The 25,913-nt window shown below is 39.9% G+C and overlaps 1 protein-coding gene and 1 long non-coding RNA gene across 2 annotated transcripts; one reads left to right on the top strand and one right to left on the bottom strand.

Annotated features, from left to right (window-relative positions):
* Positions 1–1,705: 1,705 nt before the first annotated feature.
* LOC311589366 lies at positions 1,706–22,589 on the bottom strand. Its single transcript, XR_014776521.1, has 4 exons — positions 22,529–22,589; positions 20,576–20,666; positions 15,301–15,377; positions 1,706–2,714 (listed from the first exon to the last, which is right to left on the bottom strand). It is a non-coding gene; the product is annotated as an uncharacterized lncRNA (long non-coding RNA).
* An 84-nt stretch (positions 22,590–22,673) lies between these two features.
* Positions 22,674–25,579, top strand: LOC311589365 (E3 ubiquitin-protein ligase TRIM52-like). Its single transcript, XM_084767675.1, has 2 exons — positions 22,674–22,824; positions 23,165–25,579. Exon 2 carries the CDS (start codon positions 23,218–23,220, stop codon positions 23,878–23,880), a length of 663 nt encoding a protein of 220 aa, XP_084623801.1. The 5' UTR covers positions 22,674–22,824; positions 23,165–23,217; the 3' UTR covers positions 23,881–25,579.
* Positions 25,580–25,913: the final 334 nt, after the last annotated feature.

Raw genomic sequence — 25,913 nt, 5'->3', positions numbered from 1 at the left:
TGAGCATGGGAGAGGTAGCCCTGACTCTTGTCTCCTTTGTAGTGGCATAGATGAGGCAAAGATCCCCTGCCCTCTCTTTTGCCCGTGCCACCTGTGGATAGAAGGATAGCTCGTTCTACTACTTGTCTGCAGTGTGGTGACATGTGTGAAGGAGAGATGCCCTCCTACACTCCTGCCTCTTGCCAACTATGGCACGGGGAGCTGGCCCTGAGGTCATGAGAGCAGGAGAGCTTTTCTTGCCCCTCACTTGGGAGAGTGGGCCTTGCACCTTGCATAGGCAGCATAGTAGAACTGTCCCTGGATGTGGGGATTGTGGGTAAGCCACACAAAGGTATGAGTATGGGAGAGCCAACCCTGACTCTTGTTTGCTGTGTGGTGGTGCAGACCAGAGAGAGATGCTCTTCTCCCCTCTCTTATCCTTTACCTCTCAGATCCAGGACTTTGAATTGGCCCACACCAACATCTACACTATTGACAAGCTGCTGAAGTACTTAAAGAAGCTAGCCTTACAGATCCAAAACTCTAGGATGCCAATGACACAGGACAACAACAGGATATTTGAGAGAAGTACCAGTGAGGATCTAGTATTGATAGTGCAGCAGAAACCAGATATCCTGTACAATACTAATGACTTGTTGCAATAAACATTTGCAAGCAAAGAACTGTGGACAAAAGGTTATACTGTGGGACACATTGTGACACATTACAGGTTCCACAACAACGTTTTCCTCCCACTGTTGGGGAGGAGGCTGCAAAGGTCGGTACAAGGGGAATGGGAGATGAGTGAGACTGATGCACATGATGTGAAATTCACAAAGAACCAGTAAAAAGTAAAAAAAAAAATGTTTTCCTTGCCTTTGGCCTGCATCTCTTTTCTTCTTATTCCTATTATTCTTGGATTTGGTCTTTTCAGAGTATCCACATTTCCTGGATGTTTTGTGCCAGGAGTATTTAACATTTTCCTTAACATAGCTATCCATTTCTTCTACAGTATCTTTAATGTTTGAGATTTTCTCTTCCATCTCTTGTGTCTTTTTTTTTCAGTGAGCCTTGCCTTTGAGGTTCTTTTTCTAGTTTCTACATTTTGTTTTGCATATTAGCCTCAGTTTGAGTTTTTAAAAATTGATTCTGTTTCCACCTTCAGGTTGTGAATTGTTTTATTCATTTCCTTCCTCTGTGTAATTGGGTTGTCATGGATTTGTTTACAGGATATGTTAGTTTGGTTTTTTTGAGACAAGGTTTCTCTGGTTTAAAGGATTGATTAATCCCCTTTCTAAGGACCTCTATCATATGCATACTCAGAAATCTTTGTTTTGAGTGTCAGTTCAGTTCTCATTGTGAGTCCAGATGTGCAGCTGCCATGCTCTGTCTAGAAGACAGTTTCCTTAGTCATCCACTGCCATTTTCTCTACAATGATTGATGAGTCTAGAGAGGAGGAGGTTTGATGTAGATGTTTCATTGAGGACTGAGGACTTACAGTCTCTAATTCTTTGAGCTTTGACCAATTGTGTATCTCTATGTTCATCACTATCTCCTGAGAATTGAAGCTTTTCTGATGAAGCTTGAGGGGTGAATTAATCTATGGGTACAACAATAAGTTACTAAGAGTCAGCTCAATACCATGTTTATTAGCAAAATAATAATAGTAAGGTCTCACATAGGACCAACCTAGCCACTGATTCTTGTTCTGATTATAATGCCAGATATAGCTTTCATGTTGTGGAGTTGGCCTTAAATCCAATCAGAAAGTGTTTGGTTACTCTCATGATGCTCATGCTACTGTTATTCCAGTGGGTATGTCTTGTCAGGCTAGTCATGGTAGCTTGCAGGAACCACAGCTTCATGATACTGATTATTATTTTTTTCTCCACTTGTGTATGTAGCACATTCTGTAACGTGACAGCTGACTATTGGAATGAAGCTTATAGGTGAGTATCAGCTTTATTTCTTCATGTTCTATAGCTCAAGTCTGTGGTGAGCTCAGCAATAAAGTCTTACTGTCAAGTGTTAGAGTGTAACCAATATAATTAGCCATAGTCTGTAAGGCTTGTGGGTCTGTGGGACCTCACTGGCAAGTAACTGAAAATAGGTGACCTGCTCCTAGCAGTAGACTTTATATTTGTTAGCCTGTGGTGTCTAGTAGAAGCGTTGTCCCCTGTAATAGGGTAACTACATTTTAACTTCCACATGTATTCAGAAGCTTCTACAGTAGTAAGTTTCCATATGGGTTTCCCACATGTCGGAAAGAACTCAGGGACAAAGAAAGAAGAAGGATTAGGAAGAGAGCACGTTAAAATCCCCACCCCCATTTGCCATATGGTTAAGTGTGCACTGCTAGTGGAATTCCCCAGTTGTACACAGTTTAGTCTACCATCAGTGGGCAACTAGCCATACTATAAGCATCAAACCTGAGTGGGAGACAAAATCACGGTGCATTTGTTAGTGTAGAACTATTGTTTAGCTTATTCTTCTAGTATACATGACTGAAGTTTATCTGGAATTGTAGACAAGCCTTTCCTACCAACCAAATACTCTTCAGTTGTTTACAAACAGTTGTAATTTGGGTTCCAATGGATCCATCCATGAAGACAAACAGGAAGGGAATGAACTGGAATGCTTAAAACTTTGCTGCATAAACAGTTGACCAGTGACGGGCTGCAGACCATTCTAGCCAGGTGCTTCCCAGTCCTCTCATGCTTCCCATTTTCCATTCCTGGACACAGATCAGAATGAAAGTAATCAAGTTAGTAGGTTTTTTTCCCCCCTTGTTATTTAAAGCCAGGGTAGAAAAGCCATGCAAAATGTTTTCCTCATGTCTCAGCATAAACAAAAAGCATCCAAACTTTTGTCTTTACTTCAATAACGTGTAACCACCCTGAGGGAAGAGCAGGGTAGGGTAAGTGGGGAAGGTCTTGTTTTACTGCTTGGAACAAGGAGTCTGCCCTGTAATTAACCTCACAATCTTCGTAGTTGAGACAATGTAGGTAATATGCCATAGATTCATTTGTCAAAAGTTACCTCTATTCTCTTAGTCTGAAAATCAGTGGACTCTTGAACTTGGAACGTGGTGAGAAAGCTACTATTTTCCTCTAATCTTAGGGTTTTTTTTTTCTTTTGCTTGGTATGAATTTTTCTAGTTGCATTCCCGGTTTTGGCTCTTGTGATGAGGTCTTAGGGAGACTGTGTAGGAAGCAGAGGCCAGTGATGTGATTCGAACACAGATACTTCCCGAATAGATTTTCAGTAAGCCACATTTCCTCCTGTAAACTGGCTTCACCTGGCAATGTTATGGTGTTCATGTGCAGATGAAAGGAATTAGAAAGTGAGCAGTATTTGGCAGGGCTTCTGTCACATAAGAAACGATTTGTTCATCTAGCTGTGAGCTTCTTTTTTTTTCAGTAGGAGACTTGATTTAGTTTCATTTGTTTAGCTTTTACATTATTAACCAGTGTTTTCAACAGTGTTCTTAAGCAGGCACTAATTTTCAGCACTAATTCTGCCAGTTCCATCTTACTTAGTGATTACTGCTCAAGAGCTAATTCTATAATACACACTGCACATTCCCCCGCCCACTAGCCATCCATTTCACTCCAGTGTAAAATTCCCATCCTTCCTTCTTTCAGAGAGAGAAAGAGAGAAAAAGAGAAAGAGAAAAAGAGAGAGAGAGAGAGAGAGAGAGAGAGAGAGAGAGAGAGAGAGAGACAGAGATAGAGACAGTGGCAGAGACAGAGAGACAGAGACAGAGACACAGAGAAAGAGACACAGAGAGATATACAGACACAGAGACAGAGAGAGAAAACAACTTGAGGGAGTCAGCTTTCTGTCCACCCATATGCGGTCTGGAAATCAAGCTTAGGTTCCTCAGGCTTGGTCCCAAATGCTTTCATCCCCTGAATCTCCCACAGGACCCTCATTGGAGTGATGAGGAAATGGTCCAGCATGGAAAGTGTTTGCATACCGAGCAAAAGAACTTGAGTTTGTAATCTCAGCACCCACAAAAAAGCAGGGTAAGGGGGTCCATGCTTGTAATCCCAGAGCTGGGAGGACTAGACATCACTGCCCAGACAGTTTATCTGAATCATTGAGTTCCAGGTTTAGAAAGAGACTCTGTCTCAAAACATACCAGGTAGCTTAGTTTTACAATGGAGCTTAGTTGTTTAGTGGGTAAGATGTTTTTAGGTCTAGATAGATGTTTTAAGTTGATAATGACAAGATGTAATGGAGATTGGTTTACATTCAGAATTTTAGATGCACCGAGATGGGAAAGATGTTTTCTTCAAGGCTGCAAAATACAAATAGCCAAAACACTGTGAATGTAGCATTAATATAATTCCTGATTGTGCCATGGTTCTTCTTGCTATAAGTAATCTATTGTATGTATGTGTAATAATATAAATGTAAAACATAAAAAATGTTAAGAAAACAAGAACATAGGAAGACACTCAACACCAACCTCTGCCCTCCATATGCATGCACTTAAAAGTGCACAGGCACACACATGTGCATTCCCCCAGTGCAACACACACACACACACACACACACACACACACACACACACACACACACACACACACCATTCAGGTTTTTATAAGTGGTGTTGTTTTCTTTTCACTTTCACATAGTCTGGCAATGAAGGGTCTCTCTCTCCTCATATGGGCATTTCCAGAATCCCGAGACCTGAGTAGGTGTCAGAGTGAGATGAAAATGGTTGAACTAGCTCATTCTACGTGGATCACACCTGAGTGTGCCCCTCATATCTATCTAATGAACTGGCTTTTAAAAAAAAATCAGGACTGGCCAGAGCCAATTTTTTTATACTGAAAACTGATGAATTCTCTCTAATATAGAGCTCTTCTTTCCCTGTTGGTATTGCAAGACTTTCTGCACACTCCAGGGTTTTGCTCCATTTGCTCTGGCCAGCTGCCTCTGTATTCTTTCCCACTGCAGCAATTGCAAGCATATTTCATTATACTGCTTTTGGCAGAGAGAATTGTTTCTTGATTAGTATCTGAGCCGAAAATTGTTTCTCAGTTGAGCAAAATTATCAAAGCTGTCCTAGACTTGTTTACAGTGGCTTGCTGTTTCCTCAGCCCCTTCTAAGGGCAGCTGCAGAGGCCCTTGCTAACTGTTGAGTACATTTGCTGTGCGAGGCACCCTGTGACATTAATATACCATGTGCCTGATGGTTACTGGTCTAGGGAGGCACATCTACCCCAAGGCTATGTTTGAGCAAGGCAAGAAACCTATGGCTTGAATAGCCTGGCTCAAAAAATTTTATTTTTTTATTTTTTGGGAAAATAGCCAATCAGATCCATCTCTTTGGAATTTAGAATTTGGAAACAGACCTGCCTAAGGCATTTAAACTTAGGGACGTGTATCAAACGTGTGCATGAAGAGTTGCTATTGTGTAGTGGGGGCTGAAATAATCACCCGGGGTTTGCAAGCTGAAGCAGGAATGCATCCATAGGAAAGAGACAGATGAAGTTGCTGGCAAAACACAGGGAGAGATGCATGAGAAGATGTTTTCTGTACAGCAAGGAAGGAGGCTAGGGTCTGAAGGCTCTTCTGGTATTATCCCTGTGAATTTCAACTGCATAGCTGTTATCTATACATACATACATACATACATACATACATACATACATACATGTATATCCTTAAAACACAGTCTACAGACATGTTTGTACCTTTGTGATTTGTGAAAATGAACCTCTGTTTATCAAAGAAAGCAATATCCTTCCTATGAAACTCGAGGGAGGCTAGGTCCAGTCCATGTTTGCTCTTTGGTTGGTGGTTCAGTCTCTTTGAGCCCACATGGGCCAGGTTAGTTGATCCTGTTGTTCTTACTGACTGTCAATCTTTTAAGTGACCATCAAGCTATAGTTATTCTTCCTGTCTATAAAGTCTGTCCAGAATATGTCCTAAAGATTTACCTACCTGCTTCCTTCATATGAACACTAAGCCTCCTCAATGCCAATTTTCTCCATTCAGACACTGCAAAAAATTCATTCACTTAAGAATTATACCACTCAAGGGTATGAAATAAACTCACACGGCTATTAAAACATGAATTACCAGCATAAAAAGTAGTTAGAATGTCATTCAAGACAGACTATGTGATTATTTGGTATGTATCAAAGTAAGTTAATGAATATCCACTGATGCCTAGGCTGGGCATTAGTCCCCCAGCATGTGTTCACTTTGTACCTAAAAGTTTGGGCTATGTGACTGGCTTCTCCACATTCATGTTACCTCCAAACCTTAGGAGCTACAATTCTTCTGTTTGTATGACTTCTTCTTTTGTAGAGTCCACATATAACTGAGGCCAGCATTTATATTGCTATGCCAGGCTTATTTCACTCACTCGGTCTTATGTCGTTCATCTACATCGTCACAAATGACACCATTTCCTTTTCAAGGCCAAATCATATTCCATTTTGTCTACATGCTGGATTTCTTCATTCATTCCCTGCTAGATATCAAGGGTGTTTCTTCACTATTTCTTTCTTTAATGTAAATAAGGCTACCGTGAAAGTGGAGGCGCATATATGTCTTCAACATAGTTGTTTTATTTCCTTTGGATTATATATGTGTATATAATCCACATGTTCACACACAACACACACACACACACACACACACACACACACACACATTGTTGTGGTTTGAATAAGAGTGGCCCCCATAGCCTCATAAATTTGAATACTTGGTTCCCAGGGAGTGGCACAATTTTAAAGATATAAGGGGTGTGGTCTTGTGGGAGAAAGTGTGTCATGGGTGTGGAGGAGTAGGCTTTGAAGTTTTAAAAAATCCCATTCAGAGCCCAGAGGCTTGCTCTCTCTTCCAGTAGTCTGTGGGTTTGGATGTAGAGCTCTCAGCTCCTTTTCCAGCACCATGTGTGCCTGCATGCCACCATGCTCCCTGCCACTCGGATGATGGACTAAACCTCCGACACTAAGCAAGCTCTAATTCAATGCTTTCTGTATAAGAATTGCCATGGTCATGGGGTCTCTTCACAGCAAGAGAACATTGATTAAGACATATTATATATGTTGAATTGATGGATTATATTGATATATTGATAGTTCAATTTTATAGCTTTTTTTCTTTTTAGGAAACTCATATTCTTTATGTAATATTTAAACTCAACTTACATTTCTATCAACATCCTAGCAAAGTTACTTTCTTTTACACTTTGACAACACTTTTTATTTATTGCTTTTGCTGTTGTTTGTTTTGAGAGAGGGTCTTCCTATGTAGATTATGGCCATGAACTTGATAACCTCCCTTTTCACCTTCTGAGTTCTTATATTATTAGTGTATGCCGTGAATCCTAGCTTAACTGTTTCTATGGTTAATAGTGAGGTATAAAGCCATAACTTGTGGTTTTTGATTTGCAGTTTCGAGTCTTTTCTCATATTCTTGTTGACCATTTGTATGCCTTCTTCAGAGGAAGGTCTACACATGCTCATTGTCTGATCTATCTTAGCTTGTTATTTACTTATTTATTGTGCATGTTACATTTGCAATATTTTTCTCACAATGTGGTAGCTTTATAATTGTGTTTTTTAAAATGTGTATTATCTGCATGTACACCTTCATGCGAGATAGGGCATTATAGATGGTTGTGAGCTGCCATGTGGTTGCTGGGAATGGGAATTGAACTCATGACTTCTGGAAGAGCAGTCTGTGTTCTTAGCTGCTGAGCCACCTCTCCAACCCAGTTGTTGATTCTTTTGATGCATCAGAATAAATTGTCTTTAATTTAATACAATCCAAATATTACACATTGCCTGAACTTTCAGTATTAAATCCAAAACAAAAAACAACAACAACAACAACAACAACAAACACTATGGTTAGGATTAATGTCATGGAGTTGTCTAGGCTCCATGTCTTCATTTTCTTCAGGTTTTGAATTTACATTTAAATCTTTAATCTGTTTTGTCTTATAGTTTCTATATGGTTCAAAAAAAGCAGCTAATTTTAACCTTTTGTAAGCAGCTATTCAGTTTTCTCAAGACCATTGGAGACTTTTCTCTCTGTGAATTCCTTGTATACTTGTCAAAGATTACCTGACAACATGTGATGGGGTCATTTTTGTGCTCTGTTTTCTTCTCATTGTTCTGTTGGTTGGTTTTTATATCAACTGAGTAATTGCAGCTTTGTGACTGTATTAGTCCATGTTTACTAGAGTAACAGAACTTATACAATGAATCTCTCTCTCTCTCTCTCTCTCTCTCTCTCTCACACACACACACACACACACACACACTCACACACACACACAAGATGGCAAGATTTGCCTCTTTGATTCCTGTTCTAGTCCTACATTTTTCACTTGCAGATATCCCCCAGTTTGAGTTTTCTTCATTAAATTTCTTTCCGTTTTCACATTGTGAGCTGTTTTAGTCATTTATTTCCACTGTTTTTTTTTCATAAATTTCTTGAAGGAATTTATTAATTTCCTCTTTAAGGACCTCTATTATACTCATAAGGCTATTTTAAGGTCCCTGCCTTTAGCTGTGTTGCAATACTCAGGGCCTGCTGGGCTCTAGTTGAGACGTATTGTCCTGGACTGTTACTGATTTTGTTTTTATGCTGGCTTCTAGGCATTTGGGTTTGAGAAGATTGTAATTCTAGGTGCTGATATCTCCTCTTGTGGTTTTGTTTGTTTGTTTGTTTGTTTGTTTTTTTGGTTCGTGTTTGGTACCTTGGTTTCAGTGGCTCTCTCTAGTTCTTAGGAGAGTATGGTGGCTCTGTGTTCTTTGATAGGAAATTTTTCTGGGATCCTGAGAGGTCTGGTCACTGGGGCTTCCAAGTAAAATGTTTATCTAGATACTGAGAACTGTCACTAAGGAATGGGGGTGGGCTTGGGACCAGAGGCTGGAGAAGTTCATAGGAAAGAGGAAAGCATCAGAATCCATTGAATCTCTTGGAAATGGAGGCAGAAAGCAAGTCAAAACCACAGCATAAGGCCTACTACAGAGCTGGGGATGAGAGTGGTGGGTTGAATTTGGAGGAATGGAGGAAGAGGGAAGATGTGCAGTTAGTCGACCTACTTCAGCTTTCTAGAGTGGCATACAGGTTCTCAGGGAATGCCTATTTGAGTTGGGGACTGGACTAAACCACTGAGTTGGGCGGGGGTGGGTGGGTTTGGAGGGGAAGATCTGTGTGGTCCACCGGAGGTGGGAGCTGAGGTGCAGGGAAGAGTGGATGCAGCCTGTGGTCTTCTGCAGAGGGAGGGATGGGACTGGGGCATGGGATTTGCAGAAGAGAAGGAATAAGTGAAAGTCTGCAGTTAGCCTATTTGCTTTCCTGGTCAGAGTGGCCTGTAGGCTCCCAGGGATTGCCTGCTGAAACTGGGATGTGGGGTAATGCAACGAATGTAAAGAATTAGGAGGTGAAGATCTGTGCAGACCACTGGAGTGTGTGTGTGTGTGTGTGTGTGTGTGTGTGTGTGTGTGTGTGTGTGTGTGTATGTCTGCAGCATGTAGCCTGCTACAGAGCTCTGGATAAGACTGGAAATTGGTTTTAATGATCTCAAAGAGAAGTGAAAGCTCCCAGCTTGTCTGCTTCCCTGGCTGGAATGCTCTATGGGATTTTCATATGTGTTTAAAATTTCTTGTTTGAGGAAAAAATAATGTCTTGTCTTCGATGGATCGGGATTCATTGCTTTATTTCTCGTAACTACCAAAATTATCACTCCCATAAATCCAAGTGCCCTGAGAACATATTGAAAATCTTTAAGGAGCTACTTGGGGTCACATTGTTAAAACAATAGAATCACTTTCACAGACTCTAGCTGCTAGGAAATTATTTAGCGCCATGGGCTGTGGGCTGTTTAGGTTGAGGTCAGCCATTATGATGTGCACATTTCTATTTCAAATAATTTTCCTAATTTTTCAAGTTTATATATTTAAATTGATGATAATATCAGGGTTTATATGTAGTAGTTAATCATACCATAATCTATTATTTTCAAACCTTTACAAAGAATAGATGGAAAAAATACAACAATGTATTTCTTCCATAGTAATAGTTTAAAAGAAGAAAGATATTTACTCTTGGAAATTGGCTCTTATAATTCTTATTCTCAATTATACCTTTGGGTGTCTTTGTCTATTTTGTGTGACTATAACAAAAAACCCAAAGCTTGGAAAAATTTTTTTATAGCAATCAGGCTTAGAGGACCAAAAACTATGGTATTAGCTGCTTCTTGACTCTGTTGAAGGCTTTTAGGTATATTACAACATAGTCAAGTGACATTATCATGGGACTCCATGTCAGAGGGAGTGTTCACATAGTGAAAGAAGAAGCCAAAGAGTGGGACATCAAAAAGTTCCCTCTTTTTCTAACAACCTTCTCTTGAGAAAACTGGTACCCTTCTTACTAGACTTAAACTACTCTGAGACACAGCATTTAGTATTCATGAGAGTAGCACCCCGGTGACTCAGTTACTTTTCATAAAGGCTCTATTTTGTAAAGGTTGCACTATGTAAACACTGACAAACTGAAGACCAAACTTTAAGCACATAAACCTCTTGAGGACAAACCACTCCCAAAGCATTGCTGTGGGTCCTCTGATTTTCACCATCTCCAGACAGCCAAAGAGAAGAAAGATCTGACAATGGTTTGTCAAGAAATCGTACTCACATTTCACCTTCTCATGTTCTGAAGACTCTTGTGACATTGCTACATGAAGAATAAATATGTGTTGTTCATAGTATGTCCATAGAATTTACAGCTAGATCTCTGTTGAATATTTCTTGGGAAACTGAAGTTTCTAGTTCAACACAGTCAAGGTCTTCATGCAAAGAAGTCAAATCAGTTCATGTATTGTATATGTCTACACAATATAAGCACAGTATTAATTGTTGATATATTTCCTTTCATTTTTCTTGTTAACACCCTGCCCCCCAGTTCTGAGGATTTTGTACATGTTAAGAAAGTTTTCTGCTAGTCAACTGTACTGACAATTTGTAAACAAATGGGTGTGGGAGGAACTTTGTACACATTGCTGACACCTCATTGCTTACCTACCTATTTTACTTTTTCTTTTAAAAAGTTTTTATTGTTGACAAGGCATATTACATCAAGGTTTTTATTACACATATTTACTAAATGTGCTACATATTCCTTCAATTTCTTTTAAAGCAAATTTATCTGTTTTTATTTATGTGCATTGAAGGATCCATTCTTTACCTTTTTATTCTTTCTCTTTTTTGAAATTTCTTGGCAGGAGATTTCAAAAGACAGATACAGCAGATGAATACATAAAGAAAAAGAGGTATACAGACACAATGGAATTTTATTCAGTCATAAAGAAAATGAAACTGGCAGGAAAATTGATGAACTGGAAGCTAGTATACTAGTGAGGTAACTCAGACTCTGAAAGACGAGCAGCACATGTCCTCCCCAGTGTTCAGACTAGATCCTATTTGCTATACATGCATATTTAAGAAGGGCATGAGGGGCGGGGCTAGAATACATGCAAATGAGATCAGGTGGAATATTAGACTGCAATAGGACAGCTCGGCTGAGAGTCAGGGACAATGGTGGGACGAACAGGGAGAATATTACCCAAAAATCACATATTAAAATAAATGTCATAAAGAAACTTGTTACTCTATACGGGTGGCTCTCAGCCACAGAGAACAGCACTAAGAATCTAAGGCCTACAACGGTGGGCATAATTTCTAGGCCCTTCCAACCCTTGTTTAGAACCCACCCCGACAACACTCCATGGTGTGAGAGATGAGATATATCCTATGAACCTTGTCCACATTCCTGAGATTCAAAGCTATGAATAATATCGTGGAGGTTGCTTTAAGCAACTGAGCACTGGAATGGGACTGTATGCAGCAATCATTGCTGGAACTTTTTGTATCCCCCTTGACCTCACCTATCAGTCCTGGGAAGAATCATATGGAATGCATTGTTTTGGTGTTTTTCCACAGAGCAATCTCCTGATTACACAACAGTCGTAGCTGAATTAATTGCGCTGTATATGTCTCTAGAAAATATCTCAAGATTAGTCTGATAAAGTTCTGCAACTGTTAGTGTGATTTTGAAAGGCAGCTTTGTTATGACTTGATATTTGAATTCATGGCATAATACAAGTCGCTAGATTATATAAGGGCATGAGGCTGCTAATGCAAGTCTCCCTCAAACTCCCCTCAAAGTTGGGCAAGCCATAGTCTTGTCACCAGCCTTAGAGAGAGTCACCAACACAGTAGAGATTGGAAGTAGACAGGAATAAAAGCAACGGAGGGATGAAAAGAATGGCAGCGTAACCACATCAGGCCTTAAGGCAGCTTGATGTACTTGTTCTAAAGCATGGTTTTGGATTTTCATTTTAGAGTAAAAATAAAAATGATGAAATAGCTAGGTGTGGTGGCACATGTCTTTTATTCCAGCAATTGGGAGGCAGAGGCAGGCAGATCTCTGTGATTTCTGAGGCCAGCCTGGTCTACAAAGCTAGTCCAGGAGAGCTAGGGCTCTGTTACATAGACAAACCCTGTCACAAAAACCTAAAACAACAACAACAACAACAACAACAACAAACAACAACAGCCAAAACATAAACAAACAAACAAAAAAACACACACACACACACACCCCAAACAAAAAAGATGAAATAAAGCAATAAAAATCGTATGGGAGTGAAAGCATAAAGTCTGCTCTTTACTCTCTACAATGAAAGAAAAAGTTGAAATATATATTAAATCACATTTAGAACAAAATGTGACACCAATATACCAAATAATTTCCATGTTTTTATGATGAATAAAGTAAAAGAAGGAAGATATTTTTTGAGTAAAATATATTTCAAAAGAAATGTGTGCTTGATAAGAACGCTTTCACCAACCCCTTCCTTCTGTCCTGAAGATAGGTGAGTCATACATAAAAGAAAAGAATTGAATTGCTAAAAAGAGGTTTTGGTCACTTTCCTTTAAATAATTAAATTTAACTTTTTGATTGGTTGGAAATGGCTTGCTATCTTTACTTATCTGGCACACTGGGGAAGCTGTGCCTTCTTTATCTGTCTTTATTTATTCCATTAGTGTATCAATAACCACAGCCTGTATTGCATAAGCATTGAGGCTGCCTCATTTTTTTTTTCCGGAAGAAAGTCATTCATTCGGCTGCCTTCCTCAGTAAGAGCCATGTTCTCAGCTGCGTTGTGGCAGGAAGCCAGAGAAGCAATTTCCTTTCCTTTAAACGGGGTTGGAAAGCATATGATTGTATCAGGAAGAGGCATTTCAGCTTTCAAGGTGAAAGAACACTTGCTTCTTTTAAAGATACAGCTAGAAATAAGATACAGTAGTGAAAGACAGAGGGCTGGCCAATTAAACAAATCCAGGAAGGGCGGGATATAGTCTGTCTACAGGCTATCTCAAACAAGTTAGCAGAGCAGGATAACAATAGCACCTTTTCCAAATCCTGTACTACTTTGCTCAACTTTTCATCTTGTTTTTACTTACATTTTGTCTAACATGTAATGAAAGTATATCATTTTGAAGTGTAATGGTATATTTTGGTTTATGTAGTCATTAGAAAATGGTCAGAACAGAAGAATTCATCTATCATAGAAAATTTTCCTTTGTTTATGATTAGAATGTTAAAGATTCTCACTTCACCCAGCCTTCTTTAAAATTGTATGTTTTTTATTATTTTAAACAATTTTTAAATTTAAATCAGTTTTGATCAGATCCTTCCCCTCCCCCAAGTCCTTCCAGATCCTCTCCCCCTTCCTACCTACCCAACTTTAATTTCTTTCTTAAAACAAACAAATAAAAAATCAATACCATCCCTGCCTCCCTAAAAAAATCCGCAAGACAAAAAATAAAACAACACCCAAAGAGGAAAACAAACAAAACAAAAAACCAAAACCACCAAACTGTAATGAAATAGAGGCACACACACACACACACACACACACACACACACAAAACAAAACCCAAAAAACTATGGAGTCCATTATCTGTTGGTGACCTACTGAATAAGAGGTCGGCTCAGGAGTGGTTGATGTACCCAGTATCACTTGGAAAGACTTTTTAGACCTAAACAAGTGCTGGTGTAATTGTCATCACTTAGAAGGTCTTGAATTTGTCTTCCTGTTTCAAACTGATAGTAAATACTTACCTGAGGGGTTAAAATTTAAGATAAAATTATAATTAATTTTAATTCCTGTCTTAATTTAAATGAGAGGTATTTCACTTCTATTTTATGTGTATTAGTGTTTGACTGTATGTATGTGTATGTATATGTATATGTATATGTATATGTATATGTATATGTATATGTATATGTATGTGTGACTGGTGCCCTCAGAGGCCAAAGGAGAATTTTAGAGCTCCTGGAACTGGAGCTGCAGATGGTTCTAAGCCATCACTTGGGTGCTGGGATTCAGATCTGAGTCCTTGGTAAGAGCACCATGTGTTCCCATGCCCTAAGTCACACATCTCTCTAGACCCAAAATTTCAAATGGAAGAAATTATGGAGGCTTTTTGAGCTCTAGGATAAAATAATAACAGCTGCTGAAATTATTTTTAGTTGTGATGACTCTAAGAGTAAGTGAACATGTCCAAAACATCTAAAACATTTATGTTTTGCATTTTATATTTTAGTTTTTAGTTAGTAATGCTCAATAGATCTGAAATACAAAGGTGTTACTTCTTCTTTCTCCCCTTTCTCTTCCTCTTTCCCCCTCTCTCTTCCTTTTCTCCTTCCTTCTTTCCTTCCTTCCTTCCCTCCCAGAAACAGAGTCACTCAATTTGGTCTGATCTCAAAGTCACTATGTAGGTACAGCTGACCTTGAACTCCTACTTATCCTCTTTGGATTATAAGCATGTCTCACCTGTTTGTTGCCTGTTTTCTTGATGGTAACCCTTCTGATCTGAGAAAATTAGAATCTCAGTGTATTTTAATTTTCATTTTCCTGATGGATAATAATGCTGAATACTTTGATCACGTGTGTGTGTGTGTGTGTGTGTGTGTGTGTGTGTGTATGTGTGTGTGCGTGCGCACATGTCCTTACATGTGGATATCAGAAGTGGACATTGATTTCTGTGTCCTCTATGCTCATTCTCCATTCATCTTGGTCATTGTTTATTTTTAAGACAGGTGAAACTTGTGATCATTAATTCTGACAAACTTGCTAACGAACCCTAAGTATCTTTTTGTCCTGACTCCCCACCATTGGAAAGAGAAGCACAGTGCTTTCCCACTTTATTTATTTATTTATTTTGAATGAAAATGGGTTCAGGGACATCAAATCCAGTTCTCATACTTACACGACAAATACTTCACCACTGGAACCATCTTCCTAGTCTCACATTTTCAAATATTTATTCATCATTTGTGTTTCTTCCTTTGGGAGGGAAGAAATTAATTGTTAATTTATAGGATCTTTTTACTCCTGCAACTCGAGTCCTTCACAAAACATTCTTGCTTTTGCATCTTGAAATGCTTTGCCTATGCTTCCCTATAGCAGTTTTACAGTTTTGAGTCATACACTAAGGTATTTGATACATTATAAATTAAGTATTTTTGCGTAAGATGAGAGATATAGATAGAATTTCATTGTGTTGCATGTAGACATCCAATTTCCTCACACTGTTTGTTAAGAGGGATTTTTAAAAATATATATTTTATTAATTTATTCATATTACATCTCAGTTGTTATCCCATCCCTTGTATTCTCCCATTCCTCCCTCCCTCCTGCTTTCCCTCTACTCCCCTCCCTTATGATTGTGACTAAGGGGGACCTCCTCCCCCTGTATATGCTCATAGGGTATCAAGTCTCTTCTTGGTAACCTGCTGTCCTTCCTCTGAGTGCCACCAGGCCTCCCCATCCAAGGGACATTGTCAAATATGGGGCACCAGAGTTTGTGTGTAAGTCAGTCCCCACTCTCCATTTAACTGTGGAGAATGTCCTGTCCATTGGCTAGATCTGAGTAGGGGTTTGAAGTTTACTGCACGTATTGTCCTTGGCTGGTGCCATAGTTTGAGCAGGACCCCCAGGCCCAGATCTGCCCATCATAATGTTATTCTTGTAGGTTTCTAGGACCCTCTGGATTCTTCTATTTCCCCATTCTCCCATGCTTCTCTCACCTAGAGTCCCAATAGGATGTCTTCCCCTCTGTCCCAGTTTCCTGGTAAGTGAAGACTTTCATGGGACATGCCCCTTGGGCTAGTGTCCAGATATAAGTGAGTATATACCATTTGAGTCTTTCCGTTTCTGGGTTAACTCACTCATTATGATTATTTCTAGTTCAATCTATTTGTCCATAAATTTATAGAATTCCTTGTTTTTAGTAGCTGAGTAGTATTCCATAGTGTAAATATACCACAGTTTCTTTATCCATTCTTTAAGAGGGATTTTTAAATGTATGTTTTTGACATTCTTGAAATGATATCATTTGTCTAATATATTTTATACATTCTTTCTTCATGATGTGTCACCTTTAACAAAACTCCCGTCATTCTTGAATTTCTATATGGACTATTCTGTTCCTCACTCTGGTAAGTTTGGGCATAACAGCATCTTCAACTTGTAAATGTGTATATTAAGAAGGAAAAACAGGGGAGTTAGAACAACAGGATGTGACCCGTACATTAGGGAAGCAAGGCCTCAAGTTCAATGCTGGAAACTTAAACCAACCTCAAAGTAAGTAGTAGCTTTTGGCCTCATTGAGAAAACCTCAAAGAAGCTAGAGCTCACGCATAAAATAAGAGTTAGAAATTTATTATGTCTTTTTTTTTTTTTTTTTTTTTTTTTTAGTAAATAGATTGTGTATTTCTATTGTCAAAATTGTGAAATTCTCTGATAATAAAATAGTCTAAATGCCATAATGCTTATATTTCGTAATCTATTACATAAGTTCAGGGTGTGAAATTTGTATAGCCATCTGTGATTATGGAATAGTTTCAAAGGGTGCCATATGGCAGTCTCTCAACTGCAGTGTAGTTAGTGGTAACATCACTTGGCTTGTTTTGCATGTGGGATAGATCACTCCGTTCACACTCAATAATACTATTTATTATCCAACAGCATCCATCATCCTGCCATTTGCTGGAAGTTTTTTTCTCTTTTATCCATTTAACAACACCCATCATGCAGTATTTTCTATTACTCCCATTTTTTTTGCTAAGACAATTATATTTGCTTCTACTACTGGTTTTTAAAATTTAACATACACAGAAAACTATATTATAGGGTTGGAGAGCTAGCTTAGCGGTTGGGAGCACTTTACCGTCTTGCAGAGGACCTGGGTTTGGTTCCTAGCACCCATGTGGTGGCCTCCAACAACTGTAACTGCATTGCTAAAGGATCTGACATTCGCTTTGACCTTCAGGAATACCAGACAGGCACAGGCACAGGCACAGGCACAGGCACAGGCACAGGCACAGGCACAGGCACAGGTACAGTCATAGGCACAGGCACATTCATGCATGTAGGGAAAACATTTATATACAAAATCCCAAATAAATAAATATAAAAGGGAAAGAAGAGAAAGTACACTCTATCGCGTCTATAGAGCACTGAGCAGTTTTCCCAGGTAGTTATCCCCCAGACAGCTATGTGAAAAGGCAATTTGTGTCACATAATGACTGAAATGGATATCATATTCCCATGGCTCAGAAACAAAACAAAACAAAACAAAACAAAACAAAACAAAACAAAACAAAAAAACCACGTTCAATTCAAAGAGTTATCAACGGCCACTTTTCTCAATGAAATATTGACTATTTAGAAGACATTTAAAGCTTTGTAGATTTCCTAGGGAAAATACTAACAACCTTTGTAAAAGTAACTTTTATTTCCCAAATGTAATCGTTGTCTTGGAAGCTTACTGCCTCCATCTGCTAACCTAGGGCTGGTCCAGGAAGCTTCTAGCCTCCGTACAATCTAATCTAGGCCTAGAGTGTTTTTAGCCTCTGAGATTAACTTGTGAGTAAGCTCAGCCTTTCTAGCTTTTTCTGAACTCTGGCTGGCTGGTTCAAATCTGCTGTTGTGGCACAAACTCTTCTTTTAGCTGATTGGCTCAATCTGACGTCTCTCTAGGCCTCTGACTGAATTGCTCTGCTTGGCCTCATACTAACTATAGCAATCTGTTATAATCTTCTGTCTCCTCGTTCCCTGGCTGATTCTGTCTTCACCTGTGTATAGCTAGTTCTCTCTTCAACCTGTCTTCGTAAAACTATCCCAATAAAACTGACTCTGAAACCTATGAACTGAACTGCCACAAATTTAACTCCACTGCTCTCTGCCTCTCAACTTATTCTCAACCAAACTGACTCGAATTTAGAGCCCAGGATGCCTCTGTCTCCTGAGTTCTGGGATTAATGGCATGTACCACCACATCTAGACCTAAGCTTTTCTCTTCTTGGAACTTGCTCTATAGCAGGCTGGCTTTGAACTCAGAGATACCCTTGATTCTGTCTCCTGGGATTAAAGGCTGTCTCTATTCCAACCAGATCACAGACCTAGAAGTTCTCTGGATGTGATCTCTTGTCAAAGCAGTCACATTCTGAATTAAAATTCCTCCACATATCTTAAAGAAACTCTCAATATTTCTTGGGAAAGGATCGCATGCATAATCCAATCCAGAAAATTGTAATTGTCGAAGGGTCAGTGAGAGATGCCAAAGTCCCAGTGAAGAAGTGGTTATGTGTACTCAAAAAAACTGCCTTATATGCCTTATCTTAAAGCTGATCTTGAAGAAGAATCTGAACTGAATATTACTGTGTTCTGAGTTTTCAGTTCTTTTCAAAGGACTATGAGATGAGGTCTTGGTCCCTAGAAAGGAACTATGAAGGTAATAAAATCTTTAAGAAGTAGAAACTAGTAGGAAGCTCTTGAATCATTGAGGATGTGACTCAAAGAGGATTATGAACCTCCAGCTGCTTCCTCACCCCACCTTTTGTGTCTCCTCCTGCCCATAAGGTGAGTGGTTTAGTTCTATTACACCCCATGCTGGTGGGCTGTTTGGCATAGACGCAAAGCAACAGAATTAATCGATCACAGGTGGGACCTCCAAAACCACGGGCTAAAATGACTCTTTTCTCTCTATAAGTTCTCTCTATTTCATCGCAATAACATCAAATTATTAACATACAGATATTCCGAGGTGGGCACAATGAAGAATGCAATTCCTGAATGGTGACGGAACTAGAGTCGTTGTACAGCACATGGTGTCAGTGAGGGTGTGGAGGAAATGTATTGAGGTTGGACCATATGAGTGAGGTGTACAGTAAGAGGTAAAGTGGAATAGATGGCGAAGGGGTTTGCCCCAGAAGGCTGTGTGCTGAACCGTTTGGAATTTGTTTGGAAGGTAATGAAAAGCAATTGTAAGATGTCAAGCCACTGAGCAAACTAATGAGGGGGCCTCGGCCTGGTTAAATAAGCCTAACTGACTCCGTGGCAGGCTTCATTTCCTCACTGAGCCAGCATAGGCCAACGTTTCTGTTTCTCAGAAATAGAAACTTCGGTTACAGGACAAACCACAGAAAACCAGTCAGAGTCAGCCAAGAGTTCTGGCCAGTGGAGTTAAGGTTGCCCAGATGCTGGTTTAGCAAGGCCCTAACTCAGGACTAACTCCTGACTTGGCACCAGCCAATCCCCAGTGCACCGGAACCCTTGCTTCCAATCTACACCAATGGAAATAGAGATCACCTAACTGTACCTGGAATTCCCCTAACTGGCTTTAAATGGAGCCTGCAAGCTCACTTCAGGGTTGCTGTTCTACCTGAGTGGTGAATTCTGCATGCTGGACTTCTGCAGAAACAACCACTCTTTGCTGTTTACAAACTGAGTCGGGGGGCGGGGGGGGGGGCTCTTTCTTTCAGCAAGTTTCTGATCCTAACACTAAGATTTTTATTTTAGTTTATATCTTTCTGACACCAGTATAGGAGATGCACTGGAGATGTGGCATACATGAGGGAAGATGCAGAGGGAAGGGAGTTCCAGAACAGCCAAGGCTGTTAGGCTGTTACCTGAAGAAATCCTGCCTTGAAAAACCAACAAAACAAAACAAAAAACAACCCAAACAAATAAACAAACAAACAAACCCTAAGCCAAACTGTCCCTCTCAAAAAAACCAAAAAACCCACCACCAACAAAAAAACTCATCAGAGACTTGACAAGGAATAAAAATTAATTATCTGAGTAAATCGGAAGTGCAGGTCATCAGCTTCCCAAATGATAAAATGACAAAGACAATTTGGTGCCCGAACAGTCACCGAACACTCTCTATAACATTGGAGCATCATCTTCAGCCTTCTGGCCCACTATTTCTAACAGACATATTTGTGAGGCAGGAACTATTGAGGACTTGCTTATGTTTAGGGGCTAAGACGTTTTCAGGTCTAGATAGATGTTTTAAGTTGATAAAGATGAAATATGATAGATATGGATTTACATTCAGAATTTGTAACTGCTGCCTATCTAACTTCTGCGTCTTTTAAAAATAAGATAGTTTGATTTAGTAAAATCAATATCTGTGGGCTACAAGTTAAACTTAGCCACATACACATTCATAATTGATTTTTTCCTAATATCATTACCTGTTATCCAAAATTGTTTCCTTTCTCTTAAGTTCTTTTTTTTTTCCTGCTTTATGTTGGAAGCTTTCTTCAAATGCCTAGGGAACTGTGGCTGTCAATAAAAATGTAAAAAATGAGTCATTAATTATCTAACTTGTGGGATTGAATTTGCTTCCTGCCTTGTTGGGTAACCTAGTTCCACTGTTTGGTCGGTGAACCATGTTTTGTAGTATTTTTCGACCCAGATATTTTTCATTAATCTGTTTAGATTCTCTAATCCATTTCCTTCCAAGCGTGCCCAACACTGGCTGCTGGCATTACAGTTAGATAGGAAAGGTTGTAAAATTCTCATGGCTCAATGTGTATTCAGTAAAAGAAGTCTCCCCTGTGTGTCCTGTGTTTTCTATACTTTTCTCTGATCCACCTTCTATAGTAGGTAGGCCTCAGTTTCCTGCAGAGGAAGGACTTAGCTGGGGAGGGTAATTACATATCTATTTCTTTACTTGTAGATGTCAGTTGTCTTGATGTGGACAGCTGAGCTTGTCAGTGTTTCAGAATCTTGCAATTCGTTTCTCCTCCATTTTCTCTATGATTGTTTTTTTTATCGTTTATTTAAAAAATATTTTTATTTTTATTTACCTTTCTTTAGGCTTAGTTAATATTTGTCTTTTTGTTATCTAGTGTGGCTGCAACCTTTCCTTGGGTAACATGTGTTATTTGTGATTTAATATCTTAAAAATCCAGATAATTATATAAGTAAGATGCCATGAGGAAACAAGAGTACAAGAGTGTGCTTCAATTAATTAAAAACTGAGAACAATTTAGACCATTTGGAATATCTAGGTTTTCTTTTTTCTTTTCTTTTTCTTTCTTTCTTTTTTCTTTTTTTTTTTTTTTTTTTTTTTTTTTTTTTTTTTTGACTTGGGGTTACTTTAAAATGCTTGCTTAAGCTTGGGAATCACAATGTTGAATGCTTTGCAAAAAAATGAAAAAAGAACAACAAACAAAACCCTCAAAGAGCCCAAACTTCTAAAAATCTTAAAAGCAAAGCCTTTAGAATAACAGATAATCTACATCTATTGTCACATGCTTAATATGGTTTCTCAATAACCTTGAAGGGATTTCAGTATTCTCTGTAGACGAGTTTCATTATTAATCATTTTAAATTTTATAATTGCAGGTGGTGCCAAAATATCTCCTCACTGCAGCTGTGTATTCCCAGTTCCGAGCATTCTTTCTGGTATGACTTGATTATGCTCATCAACTTTGTAAGACTCTTCTTATGTGGGTCAAAATAATAGAGAATTAAGTCTTGACACTTTTTGGAGTGGAATCAGAGCGCTAATATTAATTTTGATGGGAAGCAGTTATTTGTAAAAGAATTGAGGCAGTTTTTGTGTAGAAGAAAAAAATCCAAAGAAGGAGGAGGGGAAGGGGAGAGAGAGGGAGAGGAGGAGAAGGAGGAGGAGGAGGAGGAGGAGGAGGAGGAGGAGGAGGAGGAGGAGGAGGAGGAGGAGGAGGAGGAGGAGGAGGAGGAGGAGTACAAGAAAAAGAAGCAGAACTATTGAAACATGAGGCCTCGAGCTGGGCGTGGCAGCGCACGCCTTTAATTCCAGCACTCGGGAAGCACAGGCAGGAGGATTGCTGTGAGTTCGAGGCCAGCCTGGTCTACAAAGCGAGTCTAGGATAGCCAAGGCTACACAGAGAAACCCTGTCTCAAAAAAACAAAAACAAAAACAAAAACAAAAAAAAAAGAAAAAGAAACATGAGGCCTCCTTATTTTTAGTAGTCTGTGCCCACCAGTCGGCTTTTAATCTGTTTGTCTGGGTATCTCTGTATTTATTTAGAGATACGTTTTATGGCCAAGCTGAGTTTCACAATTGCTCTCTGGCGGAGGGTGGTGAACTCCTGACCTTTCACTTCCTGAGTGCTGGGATTGCTAGTTTGCTCTACCACCTCACAGTTTTCACTCACCTTCCGTCCATAAGGTCCCTCACTCGAATACCATCAGAATGGAGGTCCGCCAATGGCCCAGAGCGTCGCTTCCTGGCGGGCGGAACCTGTAGTACGGCACGCTGACGTCATTTCCAGGTGCTCTTTATAGCATCCGGCATAGCCCGGCAGGGAGTCGCCTGGTGTGCTTGCTGCTTGCTGCCCGAGGGTCCTGCTCGCTGGCAAACACGGAAGTGGAGGGCTGGGACCTGTCGCGTCTCCCGAGGCTCCAGTCACCTGCCGGGTTCTGAGTTGAGGGCTCCGGAGCGAGGGCAGCGGTGAGTTGGTCTCCCGTGCTGGAGTTGTAGAGAGCCTAAGTAGAGCGGAGGGCGGCGGGTTGTAGCTGGTCCGCAAGGCCGGCTGGTAGGGCGGCGAGGCCTGCCGCCTTCGTTGTGTCATGGCCGGGGCAGCGAGGCTTGGGCCTGCCGCCTTCGTGTGTCATGGCCGGGGCAGCGAAAGCCTCCTCTCGCCTTCGTGTGTCATGGCCGGGGCAGCGAGGCTTGGGCCTCCCGCCTTTGTGCCTCTCTCCTGGGCGGCGAGGTCTAGCACGTTTGTGCCCTTGGGTGTGATAAAGAAGCCCCCTCCACTTGCGCTTTCCTGCTTTGTGCTTTTTGGCAGGGCAGCAAGGGCCACCCAGCCTCTCGTTTTCGGAGGAAGCTGTGTGCTTTAAGATGGCAGCCCCTACAGGACCTCCCAGCCCCATGCAGTCCCTTCGGGAAGAAGCGGTGTGCGCCATCTGTCTGGATTACTTTAAGGACCCCGTGTCCATCGGCTGTGGGCACAACTTTTGCCGAGGCTGTGTGACCCAGCTGTGGGGCAAGGAAGACGATGTGGACCGGGAACAGCCTGCCGCGGGGCACCCCGTCATCGTTAGACAGGTTTTATACCGTGGTCCCACGGAGCAGGATTTGTTTCAGCACCGAGCACATGCTGGAGGCTGGGTTCGCGACAGCCGTCCTAGAAGGCATCGGGGCGATGCGGACTCTGTGTGGGATGACGAGGAAGAAGAGCGGTACAATTTACAAGGATTGGTACGGGATCTAAGAATTAGAGTTTTTCCAGAAGAAGTGAGGGAAGAACGCCACCACAGTGGCCACCACTATTATCACTACGGCCGCTACCGCCACCGGCACCTGTTCTACCATGGTCCCCCATATCCACTTGTGCGGCGGCAGCTCTATCCAGACACCCCGCTAAGGCCGCCACCTCGTCCCGCATCCCGGGTCTTCAGCTGCCCACAGTGCCGAAGGACTTTCCCAAGTCGCAGTTTTCGCCCCAATTTGCAGCTAGCCAACATGGTCCAGATAATTCGGCAGATTTGCCATACTCCATGAAATTAGCCAAGCATATGCTCCAGAAACGAGGACGCCCTGAAGCTCTGTTGTAAGGTAGAGGAAAAATCCATCTGTGTGAGTGGGTTTAGCTTCTAAGCTCCGCAAAAATCAGTGTGGTGCCATTGGAGGAAGTACTTAAGAAATACAAGAAGCACCCCTCCCATCTCCTGAAATCTGTGGAACTTTAGTCTCAGTGCTGCCCCAGTTGGGGGGAGAAATTAAGAAATTCCAAACTGCATCAGTGCCTGCAGCCTTATGTTAGGTATAGCGTTGGGTATGTAGCTCGGTAGCAGCATGCTGCGTCTACACTTCCAATTTATTTTGAATTAATGACTATTAAGCTTCAGTTTTAGAAAACATTAGTGTGTTCTTTGTTGCTGTTAGCTGAGAATTTACTTATGAGAGTGAGGAAAACTTATTTGCTTAGCTTCAAAATTAGGCTGCCAGAACTGAATGTTTTCATGAGCCTGGTATTTGACTACTTAAAATATTTTGAGGTTGTTATTGACTGAACTGGGAACATACTTTATAGAAATGTATGTCGGTAGTACTATAGTAATGCCATACTTTAGGTTTTTTGGCAAAAGTTGAAAGCCTGTTAAGATCTGCTATGCCATTGATATCTATGGAAATCTTACAGTTTTCTGTCATCATAAACTAGGAAAAACAGTATGCATAATTCCAGCTTGCTTTTGAAGATATGAAGACCTTTCAGTGTTTTTTTGTTAAATCTGAAGTTCTTTGTTTATAAAAGAGAGCTGCATTCAGCATTTGGACAACAATCCCAACATTAGGGAACCAGTGAAAAATTGAAACTGAAAATATGAAACTTTGAAAAATTAAAACTTTCAACAGAATTTCAACATTGCTTTTGACTCTGAAATGCACTGGCCCTGAAATGGCAATAGGCAAATACTAATATTTTCATTGTGAAATATTTAAAACAAAACTTTCCCCAAATAGTGTATGCATGTGTGAACAGATTCATATAAAAAATGCTTAATTTTGTTGGCCCAGAAAATAATTTAAGAACCAGATTTATAAATATTTTTAAACTTAAACAATTCAAGTTAATATTCAAAATAATGGATTTAATTATGACAGCTTCATACTTGTTTATCATTACACTTTGCTCATATTTGCTCCTCTGCTGTACTTCAGCTATTTTACCTTTTCACCCAGCTAGTCTCTAATTATATGACATGATATCTTGTGTAAAAAATTACTGAGCCTAAATTCTGAATGAGAAAATACATTGTTCACCATTACCATTTTTTTTACTACCCCGTCCTCTTTCCCTTCACATCCCCATTTTCTTGTATAGTTCTCCTTCATTAATGCTATTTCAAGGGGAAAAAAACTAGAATATTCAGAAATACTTTAAGTGGTGTGTTTATGACATGTTAAAATCTACACGTGCTAGCTTTGAGAGGATAAGTAGATTTCACCTTGATGCCCAGTTTTTACTGAAAAGCTTCAAGAAGAGTTTGTGGAATTTAAGTAAGTTTGATTGTTTTGACTAGAAACTTAATGTATAAGCTGTATGTGCAGATTTGGCTTTTTTTGCATTTATTTTTTAGCTTCTATTTTTTTTTTTTTTTACTGTTTCTAATTGGAAGGAAACTGTAAATGTTTTGTTAAAAGTGACTTAGGTTTTATCTCATATTATACAGTACTCAATAAAGACATTTAACTTTCACAGTGGCATGCTTATATTATCTGAATAAAGGTTTCATTTTAAAATTAGAGATTGAATGAAAATTTAATTTTAAAGGATAAATGTTGGAAGAAGTAGAATTGTAAATATTGAAAGTTAAAAGAATAGAAGTATTGAAGATAAGATGATCAAAATCCTAATGATATCAGAGCCTGCAAATAGTATGCTGGTAGGACAGTAAATAGTAGCTAAATTAAATCCAGAATGGCATCCATTCCTAAAAACTGTAGTTCTGAAACTTAACTTCACTCTAAGAATAGAGATAGTTTACATCACTGTTTTTATAGGGAACTTGTAAATACTGAGGGTTAAGTTA

This window comes from Acomys minous, assembly GCF_964271855.1.
Source record: "Acomys minous genome assembly, chromosome: 18".
Classification (NCBI taxonomy): Eukaryota; Metazoa; Chordata; class Mammalia; order Rodentia; family Muridae; genus Acomys; species Acomys minous.
The sequence above is the reverse complement of the archived record's forward strand: the minus strand, read 5'-3'. Positions and strand labels throughout refer to the sequence as shown.

Excerpts from the sequence above, each read along its gene's own strand:
- LOC311589365 (XM_084767675.1), top strand. The coding sequence starts at position 23,218 with ATGGCAGCCCCTACAGGACCTCCCAGCCCCATGCAGTCCCTTCGGGAA.